At 36.9% G+C, this 14,876-nt stretch overlaps 1 protein-coding gene across 1 annotated transcript; it reads right to left on the bottom strand.

Annotated features, from left to right (window-relative positions):
- Nucleotides 1-699: 699 nt before the first annotated feature.
- LOC145775561 (uncharacterized) lies at nt 700-14,379 on the bottom strand. The gene is made up of 10 exons (XM_082586863.1): nt 13,377-14,379; nt 8,555-8,787; nt 7,931-8,078; nt 7,693-7,826; nt 7,355-7,483; nt 6,845-7,022; nt 6,397-6,485; nt 5,133-5,222; nt 4,116-4,585; nt 700-3,587 (listed from the first exon to the last, which is right to left on the bottom strand). The coding sequence occupies exons 1-10, from the start codon at nt 14,224-14,226 to the stop codon at nt 3,071-3,073; spliced, it is 2,838 nt and encodes a 945-aa protein (XP_082442989.1). The 5' UTR covers nt 14,227-14,379; the 3' UTR covers nt 700-3,070.
- Nucleotides 14,380-14,876: the final 497 nt, after the last annotated feature.

Genomic DNA, 14,876 nt, shown 5'->3' with positions numbered 1-14,876 from the left:
TGCGCCTCGCTTTATCTCGTCCAGCTGATACAACGTCATTTTATGATAATTTAAAGTCGCTAGATGTCGAATTAATGTAGAACAAACGTAAATTTCTTATTGGGCATTGTTGTTACGCAATAAAACCCACCTAGATAATAAAGTCGATTTGTGCTGACTCGAACGTTGAATCAACCCAAAATTAACTTACTCCCCCCCATGAGTTATTTAACGTGAATTACCGTAACAGCGTGCGTATTGTGTTGCTCGCTTATCGCTACTTTTGCTATTATTACATCACAACAAATTAAACAGTGCGATCGTGATAGACTACTCTAGAATATTTTTCGCTTCTCGTTTTACATGTTTTGGTACAATCTTTTCGTAATAACTGTTCACAGCAATCGCCGAGGCAATTTCAACTTTTGCCGTTTGGCCTCGGCAAGGTTTTTGCCGAAGTAAAAATATGCTAATTTCGAAGACTGGCTACATTATATTTTTACCAGAAGGCCGTTGCGGTTTACTTTCACCACCACTGATCTAAGAGCGTGCAGGGATATTCAATTGTTTCATTTTAATGTACTGATCTACCACTGTTATTACCATAGAAAACGAGTCAGCAGATGATACGAAGCTCTTAGTAAACATTTCTGGGCGAGTTCTGTGAGTTTTCGAGGTCATCCTGAGCTAAATCTATCACCAATCACATCAATCGAAAGCTGATACAATGAATTTATTGTGAAATAAAAGATTAATTGTTAAACAAAATTCGACCAATTGTTAAAATGTATTATTAGTGAGTAACATTTCATGACGTAAGCCTACACTAAGAGGTACAGATTAATCAGAGAACAAGGACGCAGAGAGCGACCTGTAAATTTGTTAACGTTTCATACTTTGGGTATGTAGGTGGAAACAGACTTTAGATAAATTTTCTATATACATTTTTATACAAACAGAATACGCATGAATATGAACTAACTTCTACAATGGCTTAAAGTACATAGGCTACCGTTATACCTCGTAACCAACCTATGGTTGGCTCCTACAACAGTGATTCAACCTCCACCTCTAAAACCTAATCAAATCGACAGTGGCTAGCGAACATTGGTTGGTGCAGCTAATTAGAAGTAATAACAATCCAGTTAGTAAACGTCCTTTTTACAAGGATTCAACGTTTTTAGACGTTTAATTAATGTAAAAAAGACTGATTTACTGACAGGAAACTAATTTTACATAGTGCCACTTCTTGCAATGGAAATTCAATTAACCAGATCAACGAGATGATTCGTAAAGCACTAACATCCATTGCAGAAAAAAGATTTCGATTTAAACGGTAACGTTTCAAATATGTTCTTTCATTGGTCACTTTGTTTCCAGAGCATGGAAATGATCTGAGTATGTGCAATATGCATGTCAATCAAAAGTGCTTAACAATGTCAATTTGCTGCACGAACCACTCACACATTGTCGCAATCAGTATTACGGTTGTTATTACGTCAGTTTGACTTCATACAGTGCTAGGTGATGTAGAAACTATGGCTTTTGTTGGCTGCTCAGAAAAGTATCCAAGGTCACAAAACCAGTGCTTTTCACGTTAATTCACCATCCACAGACGTTGAATTAATGTGAAAAAGTCGGATTTTGCTAGCTGGGATCCCAGCGGGCATACACTTACCCATTTAGCTCAACGTTGCCAAACATTGAAGTAAAATATGCGGCTTTTTGCTTGCTGGCTAAAATAGCCAAAGGACTGCTGTGCAGTCACGAATATATCCTGCTAGCAAAATCTGTCTTTCTTGCATTGATTCAATGCGAACAGGCGTTAAATCAACGTAAAAAACGGATTTTGTTAGTTGGAATGTAGTAGAGTTTGGATAATCGTCTGGAAGGTTGCTACTAGTCCAAGCCAACCGCATTGGTCAGTAAATGTGCAACAAAATATCATGTAAAAGTGTGAAAGTTTTTTCGGAAAGCTGGCACCATCCGCGGCTTCTCCTAGGATGGCGCCGTGGAACGCCACCAAGTAGTAAAAACGCTACCTTTTTGTATGAGACTTCTCCGAGTAGAGAGGCGGGCGTTGGAATCGGGAAAAGGTTTTTTCTGTTGCCAGCAAAAGTTGTTGTTTTTGCATCATTTCAACGGTTAGCGACGTTGAAACAATGTGAAAACGTTGACGTTTGCTGGCCGAGTTGAATGTTGTTCTATAATTGCAGAAGCTTCTCAAAAAGCGATCAGTGCAAAGTGATGTGGTACACATAAAATATAATTAAAGAAATTAACAAAACACTGATGCCCAACACATAAATATATTGCTCAAAACATGGAAAAATTGTTGTCAGCTACTTTGTTGAGTTTGAAAAGAATCAACAAGTTTTCTCAATTTGAGAACTTTTTGACTCGATCAGGGCTTTAAGACGACGAAAGTTGTTAAACAAATTACAACAAACAACGTTTGAGTTACACAGCACGAACATAACTGACAGTGGAAAACTAGGGAATCGTATTCTTCCGTTGATTTAACGTTATCGAGCCGTTAAATCTACGCAAAATTGTGAAAAGTTGTGCTTGAAAGATTACAAAAAATATAATGCAAGTACAACAAATACAACGTAAATTAGACTTAGAGTGGAATAAAACGTCAATTAAAATAGTTACAAAGTTACATGAAAAATAATAATTAATGTTAAGATGTTGCGAAACTTTAGCAAGGGTTCGCTTCAACAGACAGGTTGTCCTCAAAATAAAGCCAGTAAAAAAGTCAATTTCATTTTGTTTTAACTTCTAACAATCTTTATAGCGCAAGTGACCCAGACAGCATTCAATGTAAAAATGACGGATTTTCATGTCAAGCATACAAATAAGTTTTAAAAGCGACAAAATGTGCCGCAGGAATAAGAACTTGTAGGTTAGGGCTCCGTTAACATGTCGCATCAACGTAACACGAGCCCATTTTAATGTCTGCTAAAATTTACGTCAACTTCAAGCTTTTCACCTCTGTTACATGTTAGCACACCGTTGAACTTTACAGTAAAACCGCTTTGTTTAAAATCTAAGTACTATTTTTTAACGTGAAAATGCGTCTTTTCTATCAAAAATTAGGCAAATTTGACCAGCTCAAGTTTAAGTCATTCACATCCGGGTAATTGCTACTGAGCCGGGTGAAGCTGTTACTTCCACCACTTATGTCGAGCAGCTTGCTGAAGCTTGTGTTTAGCGGCTCTTCTTTTGAGGGGGTCAAAGTTGAAAAGCCACTGAGGGGGTCATCAAGATTGTCGTAGCTTCCGGTCGGTTTTGGCTTTGATATCGGGCCGTTGATGTACTTCGACGTGACATCGGTAAATGGAGAACGTTGCTCGGGAGATAAGCTCTCGAAATGCCGCACGGGAGCGCTCGGTTTGTCTGGAGTCTTGAAAACGGTACCGATGATGTCTTGAAAGAAGTCGCTTTCGTCACCCGAGTCCGCTTTGGTGTTGTGAATCGGAGAAGGGATTGGCATTATCAGATTCGCTTCGGAAGAGGACAGATGTTCTTTCCATTTTCTGTTCTTAGGAGGGGTATGTTCGGCCGAAAGATATGTATTCTCGACTTTAATATTTTCCTTGTTGCTGAAATTCAAACATTTACATGGTGACTGCTTCCTTAATCCTTAAAGATATCTTACGTATCTCTCATCATTGTGAGGTGAGTAAAATGGTTTCATTTTAGACAAGAAGAATTTAATGAATTCCGGTTCATTGTTTACATTCGCTAACCAAGCGAATGATAAAGCTTTGGTAGAGAAAATGTATGACAAAGTCCAATTTTAATTTATCGTGTTATTTTATGTTATTTGAACATAATCAGTGTTGCAGATCTTTGGTAGAGAGTTCGCTTTTTTCTATTGTATGTCTGAGGTTGAACAAATGAATAACCAGTCAAAGAGTAACTTACAAAAAGTACTTAATGTGAAGTTACTGGAGAAATTAATAAAAAAGGATAGCATGAATAAAAACATACAGAAGTTACAAAGTAAAACTATACGCAATTATTCCAATGATTTTTACAAGACTAACTTATAAACAAGACTGAGAAAATCCTGGCAAAATAAGAAATACAGAGGTCATTTTTTGCCACTGTAGTACTGTTTATCTTACCTTCTAGCAGATTGTGTTTTCCACTTGTCTTGGTGCAAGGGAGTGGAAGTCGGCAAAAAGCTTCCTTCGTTTTTGGCAACTTGAGCTAAATCTCCGGCTTCACTTTTCACTCTGCGGATGAGCTTGCTGACTGGAGTCTTCTCATTGAATGCCCGAAATTTACGCTGGAAGTTGGAGCCAGAAGTGCTGGACTCAGGAGAGCCCCAGGACCGGCGCCTTTTACGGGCGCTTTCTAATTTGGGAGATACACTAAAATCACAAGCTGTGTTGTGGGTCAGATATGTTTTAAACGGAGATCCAAGGTCATCAAGTAGTTCGCTGAAGCTCTCGTCTGAAAGACCAACTTGAGAAGACTTTGGCAAGAGATCTAGTTCTTTCTTTTTTGATTTTTTTGAGATTTTCTTGCACAAAAGAAATTGCTCGCCACTTGGAGATAGATGTTTTCTTGAGGGAGGAGAATTTAGGTCATCCTACAAGATTGTTTAGTCAAACTCGTTAGTCGAATTTATTCCAGCATTGTAAAAAAAGCAAAAAAATAGTTCAAAGAAATCAGGGTAAGTTTTGTCATTTACGTCACTACCTAGACAACAAAATCCGTCGTTTTAACAATGATTCAACGTCTGCAGACGTTGAACCAATGTAAAAATGACGGATTTTGCTGTTTGGGTATGAGATCAAATCAACTCGGATCGCAGAGTCACCATAACAAAAAGATTTACATCTAGATTGATTTCCTTATAATTTAGTTTCCATACGTTAAAACACGAAAAGCTCCATACAGTAATTTTAATAATGATATGTAGCCTATGCTACTATGTAGACTGTAGGAGTGTAGGTGTAGAAGTGTAGGCTACTGATGTAGATATGTCTGTAATGAAAGCTAGGAATCATTCTTAACATCAGGAGGTAGCCTTTAGTCACCAGAAGAACGCAAGTCACTTTATTCATTTCATCAAATGCCTGGTGAACAGTTTTACTCTGTTTTTAACCGTATTGATGTTGTAGTCTGATATTTACCTTCAAGAATCGAAGCGAGGAGTTGAGAGAATCATTGAGCGTCTTCATCGGTTGCTTTCTCGCCCGCTTGCTGCTGCTACCAATCCTCACCTGGTTGGACAAGCGCAAATGAAGACTTAAAACAAGCTCGGTCGAAAATTAATCTCACATTTAAGACTTGGAAACATCTTTCTATGTTTCCTAACGTGATTGGTTGACAGAAGAGTTGGCGATGCGAGGGTTGGACGCCAACGAATGTATATTTTGTCTGATGGCATTAGTCCGTGCCACCCGGTCCTGAGGGTCGACCTACTGATTCCATATCTGCTCTTCCCATCGATACTATTGTTCTGCAAGCACGTTCTTGCAAGGTACTCCAAACAGCATCCGCGTAGGTAGTTTTGTTTAGCTTGACTAGGACATGGCTCCCTTATTATTTTTATTACTATAATTATTATTTTTCTGATTTATCATTTTTTGTTACTAATAATTTTTTTTTGCGATGTAATTTGTTATTTTCATGAGAACACAATGATGCGTAGAAAAGATTTGAATTTGTTCTGCTACCTTTGCAATTTTATCTGATCTATTTTTGGCCCTTGCAGGCGATCACTCACGACATCAATCATTGGTGGTGACAACTCACACTCGAAATTAATTTGTTTCAGATTTATTGACTCATTAAATTCCAGTGAGGGGAAAACCATTTGTTTTGTCTTGTGTGTCTCTATAGCCAGGCAGCAAATCAGCTCTTTTTTACATTACTCTGCATGTTTGTTACATCGTCTGAAGACGTTGAATCATTGTAAAAAGAACTGATTTGCTGACTGGATTTCAAAAAAGGACTGTACTGGCTGTACAGCGTACAATATACTACACTACAATCATTCTCTGTAAACTGCAAAAATCAAACACTTTCATAATAAACTACAAGCTCAATTGGACGGTAGCAAGTCATGGGAAAGTAGTGATTTTGTTTGTTTGACAATACAAACTGTACACACTGCCATAGCGGAAGGGAACAAGTTAAGACATGTCTACATTGAACAGGGAATGTGTTTTATTAAGTTCAATGTAGACAAGACACTTAAAGACATGCCTGAAGGACGAAGATGGACACGAAGATTGGCTTCCTTGCCATCCCGTTCGCTTAATCTAAATCTTCAACCTCCAGGTATAAGTCTGATTACTACGAAAATGCCTTTTAACCCATAGATGGCTCTACACGCAGTTATCAGAGACAGACGAGGTCAGAAAACCAGAAACGAAACAAAATTTTACTCACGTTACTCTGCGACAATAACGGGCTGGGTTCGTCGATTGTCTCATTCGCCTTCATCAGCGCGGATGAACTTTCGTTGTGCAAGAGCGATCCTTTAAAATGTTACAATGCAACAATCATGATCGAGACTGGGTGGTCAAACATTTTGTATCGAAGAGATATATCATGTTAAAAAAGTAAGTAACAACTACCTTGCGGATTGAAAGAAGACTCACATTGTTCAAAATATTATTTTGTAAAAACGTTTCTCGATTAGCTCCCTATCCATTTCTCTCTCGAATAGCTCATATTAAATAGCTAAACTTCATTTTTATTCGCAGCTGTGCCGAAAATGCACTAAATCATAATGCTTTTCAGAAACAAGTTAAAGGACCTGGCGTAAGTGAACAAAAAGATTATTCAGCTTGAGCTGGATAGTTTCCTGATGTTTGATCACTTTAAAGCAACCGACCTGATTCGGATGAAAAAGTAAAGTTTTTGGATGAAGCTCTTGGAGTGTATTGGCTCATGTCGGAGTTGATCCCGGAGTCAGCGAATGCAGAGGAGGAGAGAGAAGCGTCTTGGCTGTACGCATCTGAGCTCTCTCCCTGATGAGGGCTGTCCGTGGACCCATTTTTATCTTTGTTGGACTGAAAAAAAAGAAGTATGTGAAGTGTGAACTGCTCCATCTTCTGACGTCACAACTAATTCTTTTTAGTGTATAAACACCACAAAAGAATTATCATCACCATAATAGATTTTGAAAAAATTATTTAGAAAATTCAAGCGAAACATGAAAGACTAACACAAGAAACGCAGCAACGATGTTTCAAAGAATTCAAAAACCTTTGGATAATTTGTATCATAGTTTTCCTTTTTTTAGACTATACACCTCCAAAACAGGACGTACAAACGCCTTCAAAAAGTTCAAAATGCATTCATTGCTAAGTCAAATAAAACAAAACAGCAGTGATTAAAATACCTGTAGCAGCGGCACAGGAAGTAGTATGTATGGGCGGGAACAATAAGGAAGCCGAGGCAATATGGGCTTCTGTCCTTGTCCACAAGTCTGTAAGGACCAGACCGGGCTTTGTTGCGAAGAAGACGAGGCCTGAAGCAACAAAGTGAAAATTATTATCCTTGTGACTTGATTTATAAGTAGAAAACAGCGTTTCATGTTTATATCGCGGCAAACTTGCTGCACTTCTCACAATGGACTTTCATGCAACACAACATGCTGCATTGAATTTTGTAAACCAACTGTCAAACGTTTATGTGAAAAATGCAAGGGTTCTATGTTTAAAATTTAGTTGTACAAACCACGCTATCCAAAGTTAAAGGTCGGACGTTGAGGTCAGCCCGCAGTGTCCAATAAGATATCTTTGACCCAGTGGTGACCTCACGAACAAAAAGGTCATGAAGCGATAAGTTATGCCGGATAGAGTTTTTCCAACCTGAACAAAACAGGTTTATTTGCGCTGTGATTGGTACTTGAATATTTAATAGCATATGCTCTGTGCAGAGCTAACAGCACAATTACACGCATTGAAAAACTGACCCGGTTTTGCAGTTTTAAAGTATGGAAATTTGTCTTCAATCCATTGGTAAATCTGACGGAGCGTCATTCGTCCGTTTGTGCTGCTGTTGATAGCGAATTGAATGAGCGCCATGTAAGAATAAGGCGGCCGCCCTCTCTTGTCGTTCCGCTAAGATTCAGAGGAAATAAAGAGTTGAAATCTTAGGTCTTATTACCATTTCAGTACTTGGGTTAGTTGACGTTCTATTTCTTGGCTTACTACAACCCAAAGTATTCGCATTTACAAAAATCTCGTTACATACTTGGTTTCAAGACACAGTGATTTGCATGATCAGCAGTGTTGCTGCTATCAGGGTGAGAAAAAAAAGCATAACCAAACAGAGCTCCCAAAACTTCAAACTTTTTGTTTCGTAACGGACGTAGTGATTAACAACCCGCTGAGTAACAACCCACAACCTTTGTAACAACCATAAACGCAGAAATGATCCATGGAGAGGCTACACAGACTCCAGAACCAATAATAAGCGACGTCAGGGAACGTAAAAAGTTAAAAACGATATATATACGTAAAGCTCACAGTTGAGCTACAGTTTCATCAAAACTAAGACTTTACAAGATCGGGAAGACAAACAACCTAGTTCAAACCTCTGAGCATTTCCTTTCTTTTTCCAGCGGCACTGGCATGAAGTTGTTCACGCCCATTCTACCCAGCCAAGTAATGTTAGTTAAACTATCGTCAGTCATGGCCGGTTCATAATACTTGGGTTGAATGTTGTGCGACTGAGGGTTAAATTGCACATCCGTGTGCTTATTTGCTCCCATATGGGCACCTTCAACTTGAAAAACTGGGTTAGAAGAATACGGTTGGATTATTGCACCTGGAAATATTAGAAGATCACTTTATTACTTACGATAAATACTGTAGTGTATACACTAATCTTTTATTTTGTCCATTTCACTTTGACAACTTGATGCTACCATAGTAATTTTCCATATGCTAAGTACAATATATACAGTATTATGCACATATATAATATGCATTCAATGTAAATAGTTTACTTATAGTTTACTTAGTTATTTGATTTAATATATAATATATATATTAAATCAAATATAGTTATTACTATCTGAAGCCTTTACAAATTGTTTCACCTAACGGATCATCAGAAGGTCTTATTCAAATAGAATTAATGAATTAATAATGTTAGATGAAACATGAAACAATTTGTAAAGGCTTCAGATAGTAATAACTATATTTGATTTAATTTGCTCTGCTTTGCCTTTTTGCTTAGCATTGAGCACTTTTTGTAGTATTAATAGTTTTCATTGTTTTATATATATATTCATGACCTTTATATTAAAGATATTCAAATTGGGATTAAAGTACAGAAGTACTAGCCACAAACGTAGTGAGCAGTGAGCACACATGTGTCTCTCTGGGATTATGCAATGTAGATCAGTGGTTCTCAACCGCCAGTCCGCGGACCGGTGCCAGTCCGTGTAATTTTTTTACCGGTCCGCAGAAGATTTTACTTTCTGCAAAGCTTATTTTAACGTGGAGTCATCAGCATATTGTAAAATTGTGATCGCACTGTGAACCATGCACAGCTGTAATACTGACATATCTCCACGTAAAATTGAAGACATATCTCTACGTAAATAAAGGTGAACTTTTTGATGACCTAACTCTGTGCCGTTGATAATGTTTTTGTTACAAATTGCGTGTAGTTTTCAAAAAGTTTTGAAACACAGAGATAACCAAATGGGGAATTTTGTCCTTGATTTTGAAAAAATTCAAAGTCTTTGGAGACGAAAATTTGAAATTAGATAAATTTGAAGTTCCGGGATAAAGTCAGGCCTGCAATTTAAATCTGCCAGAACCGGGGTTTGAGAAAGCAAAGATCTTGTTTTTCAAAGACTATGCGGAAAATAGCGCTTCGGAATAGAATGAAAACAAGCCAATTTGCTGTGGAAAATGCTGGTGAAATGGAGTGGTAAATAAAGTAAAAAGAGGTGCTAAGCATTGTGAGTCAACACTTTAAAGAGTTGGCTAACAATTTTGACGATCATTTTGCGTAACATGAAGATCCTCGACTTGGAAACTTTTGGATAAACAATCCATGCATCGATGATGTCAACACATGCGACTTTAATCTTCATGAAAAAGTCTGATCGAATTACTATATGTTGTGCTTCTACTTTGCAGTCCAGATTCGAAAAACATTATTTTCACACTTCTGGTTATCTCATGCAAACGAATTTGTGCCTAACTTTCTAAACAATCGATTTGATGGTAACTGTTTCAACTAGCTCTTTAGAAACGACAATCCTTTATCATCTCTAGCTTTAATAACAAAGCAAATTTCCCACTGACATTGTATGCAAATGGACATTTTTCTGTTTGAGTTGGTTTGATTGCCGTTTTATTCCAATTTTGTTCTGAATACAAATCATACCGTATGCTAAAACCTTGCATTATGGTGCGTAACGACAACTTTGGTTAACAAAACGTTACAAACATATATTCATTCTATTCACTACGATCTTTGGTTGCCAGTCCGGGAACATTTTTTAAAAATTTTGCCGGTCCCCCACTGTTAAAAGGTTGAGAACCACTGATGTAGATAACTGACAGAAATGAGTTTCAGGTAGTTTTTTGTTTAGTGGTAAGAAAATAATCCTACTATTCTGGTAAAGTGTCAACACTCAAAAAGTCTTCTACTACCACGTTTTTTCAAGTATATATGTACATACATTATGCTTAGTAGAGCGGCAAAAATTACTGCTGATTTCAGAAATCCCTGAACAGTAGATATTTCAATGCAAACTTGAAATTACAACATGTAAAAAATGAAAACCAATCATATCAAACCTGTGTTAACACATAAATGTAAGAAACATAATATTTAATATCTTTTCAGGAATTACAGATTTAAACGTAAGAAATATATTTATGGTTTTCAATTCCAAACATTAATTTTTTCAAAGCAATACAAACATTGAAAATTAATTTTTTGTTGACATATTAGTAGTCTTTACACTAAGTACTTTACTTTGACTTTTAAAGTTTTTAGGTCTCACCCTCCCAAAAGGTTCCATTTTGGATAAAAACACCCTGTGTGAAATATTTTTGAAAAATATTAATGTTTAGAGGTTCCTCAAGGCTCTAGAAATTTCCCCATACACTATGTATATATAGGGGGTGTGATGCGGTATGAAATAAACTTTTTGAAACCCCTCTAAACAACTTTGTGCAGACATGAAAACACCTGAAAGCACTCTTAATCACAGTATTTTAACAGCAATCACAAGACATAATTGTTCCACTCTAAGACACAAATTTGTATTGCTTAATTCTCAAAAGACATAATTGTTCCACTCTACGACATAAATGTGTATTGCACAATTCTCACAAAACACAGTTGTATTATTAGAAGACACAATAGCAGGCCTCGAAATGCATGGCGGACATGTCCGCCGTCACAGCATGCGATGTCCGCGAAAAGTACCATCTAGATCGGTCATATTCAAGGAGCAGTGGGAGTACATAGCTCAAGAGAATCATGAAGATTCTTCCCCTGATGAAGAAGCTGCAGCAGTGTTAAAGATATTAAGGATGACCTTATTCAGTTCATTCATGTAGTATTGGCCAAGGAAAAGCAACCTTGAGATGATTATCGTGAACTAATGGAAATCTTATTGCTTTTTCTTGGAGATACTACACTGGGGCAAGCTAATTTTAAAGCACCTGGTGCAAGCCATCATACACGGTGGATGATGAAAGTGATATACACCTTCAGGGGTATACACCTACACCTGCACCTACACCTGATATACACCTACACCTTCAGGGGATAAAATAAGTTGCATCTTTAAAAATCTACGGTAGGTACCATAGCTGCTTGAAATCAATTTCAAGTAACTTACTAATATCAACAAAAACAGGTTACTTTTGGTGTTACAGTTGTTTAAAACGGGGGAGGTGGCACAGAACATGTAATTATTGTTAAAGGGAGGTGCTTAAAAAAAGGAAGAGGCTGTTTTTCCACACTTAATGCCATCGTTACAATCAGGTGTGGTTATTTCGAAGTCAGTTTCACCTGACGTGCCGTGAGCAAACGGTCTCCATGACCTATGTGTGTTTTTTACACGTATCTATATCAAGGCATGGATAACAGCTCCTTTGGCTATAAAAGCTCCCAACAATGATTTGTCCTTATATAAAGAATTGGAAGCTTATAAAACTGTTAACAAAGGTATCTATGAAGCAACAACTGAAAAGATGGGTCGTCATCTGTGGTATTTTTCGGAAGAGCTTGTTGCCCTTTCTCTGTTTGATGATGATGTTGCAGCAAACATCAAAGAAGAAATAGTGGAAGTAATGAGAATTGGAGAAGAAAATTTGAAAGCACCCAATAAAAGAGTCACCATGACACTAAACAGCTTAAAAACTAAGACACTATCTTCATTTGCCAGTACAAACACAAAGTTGTTGTTCAAAAAATTAAGCCTTCCAGATTCTTTTCTCCATCTTCCTGTGTCAGAGTGGGAATAAAACAGTGCTTATCAGACTGCTCGAGAACTATGTAAATCTCTAGCTGTGACCAATGATCAGTAGCACTTATCCAACACTTTTCTGGGCGACTCACTAAGGATGAGGAACAGTTGCAGTACCTTCTTCAAGTCGTTTCACAACATCACAAATGCATTTCTGAACCACTTAAAAAGGCTTTGATTTGACATTTGATCATTTTTGAGGCGTTGACCATTATAACCATTTTAAAACCAATGACTATTAATTTGCATTTAGCAAGTTTGTTTTAACAGGACCGCAATATCGCATGAATCACAATTTTTCTAAATTACACATCCAATATATATCTATTCAGCGTGTATTGTTACTTTTATTGCAACTAAAGGCTCACTTATAGCTATTGCTTTACACTGTTTGTTGCGCAATTTTTCGAAGGAATTAAATTTGCTTCATCACTTTCAAACATGTGAACATTATCATTTTTTTTATGAATAATATTTATTATCAAGATCGCAAAAAAGAACTTTTGTCTTAGGTATACCAAACTGGGTTATTATTTATGCCATGCTGATGAAAACAAGCCATAACTCTGTGCATTTCAAATCCACATGGCAAAACCAAGCTTACAGAGGTATGCCATTCTTGCATAAAAACGTGAAATTTTCAGAGGCCTCGAGGAACCTCTAAACGTTAATATTTTTCAAAATTTTTTTCACACAGGGTTTTTTGTGGTAAATAGAACCTTTTTGGGGGGTGAGACTTGAAAAATTATAAAAAAATTTTTTTAGCCCCAAATAAGGACCGCCCTAATATAGAAGTACTGCCAACAGACAACAGTTAATGTATTAACCCTTGCATTCACATATATATTGGAAAATAATACTAAATTACCTACGTGCATCATAAAAAACAGACAAGAAATAAGTGATTTACCTTCAGAAATAATGGTATGCGGAGAATTTGTTGAGAATAATACTGGTCTGTTTTCTGTCATATTTAGTTCCATAGGAACAAGATCAGAATGGTTTTGAGGAACAGAAGATAAAAAGAATTGACCACCTGGAACACTAGGTACAGTGGAATATTGCTCGTGAACATCTGGTAAGAAAGGTCCCACGGCTGTATCATTCAGTGGAACAGACACTGGTCGAATGTTCTGGTACTGTTGAGGACCACAAAATGGGGCAACATTGCCAGGATTACATTGTGGGAATGCAATGGCTTCATGTTTCATAAAGTTCTGGGAATGAGCATTGAAAAAATTGGTGTTTTGCACCAAAGGAGGACCTTTTAATTGGTTATTGCAATTTATGTTCTGCATTGGAAATTGGTTTGGCTGCCACATATTCTGTTCATGCACAGTGTTTTGTCTATTCACACATCCAACCCATGAAGGAGATCCACAATTTTCAATGATCTCAGTTTTAACTATGGGTAGAGGCAAAACAGAAGCTTCAGAACTTGCTTGACCAGAATGTTTTACAATGTCAGCCGACAAATTTGAAATCGGTTCCGTTTTCATAACAAGGTTATTTTCTTTGCCCACACATCCTCGCAAATGGTGACTTTTTCTTTCAATTTCTGTCATACTTTTTAAACGTGGCATTCCAACAGATGTTTTCAAAAGCTGTGATTTATTTGTTACATTACCGCATGAATTTCGTCGTAGTAAAATTATTGGACGATAAGATTTTGATTTCACTTTTCCCAAACTACTAAATTTGTCTTTGCCATCACCTGTGTCTTTAATTCTGTCCTTTTTTATGGTAGATGATTCCTCCATAATTTATTGAATGAAAAGCTAGATAAATGTTAATAAAGTTTTTCCTTTGATGCTTCCATAAAGTGGTGATAGACAGGCAGTGCAACTGCAAAATATTCTGTTGCATGAGAAAAAAAGTAACAGTAAGTGCAACTATGTTCTTTTTGTTGTAGTTGCTTTCATGTCAAACCTAAACAAAATAAAGAAAATTATTTATATTGCAGTGGCTATTCTTACCATTAGGGTGGCTCTTATTTGGCAAAAAATGAAAAAAAATTGAATTTTGTGTGGGACACCCTTTTAAAAGGTGAGGTTGTAAGAAAAAATAACACCTGTAAAAAATTTTTGAATTTCAAATTGATTTAGAGGTGGCCCTCCCCCCCTAAAGTTTTGCGCCCTCCTCCAAAATACCAAACCTGCATATCTCAAAAACTGCTTGAGCTAGAGATACAGTTTTTGTGTCAAAAGATGCAGAAAGCATGATTTCCTATCTGCTTTCTGAACAGTGATTGCGTCTATCTTGAGTAGAAAAGCAGTTATTTAGAAAAAACCTGTTTTCGGTATTCTAGCACAAAACAGTGCTAAACAAGTATTGTGGCCCAAACTATTCAATAAACAAAGTTCATAAACTAACCTGTAAAACTGGTAAAGCAATAAACGAAATAAGTTTT

The sequence above is a fragment of the Aplidium turbinatum genome, chromosome 8 (assembly GCF_918807975.1).
Source record: "Aplidium turbinatum chromosome 8, kaAplTurb1.1, whole genome shotgun sequence".
NCBI lineage: Eukaryota > Metazoa > Chordata > Ascidiacea > Aplousobranchia > Polyclinidae > Aplidium > Aplidium turbinatum.
This window is presented reverse-complemented; position numbering and strand designations above follow the sequence as displayed.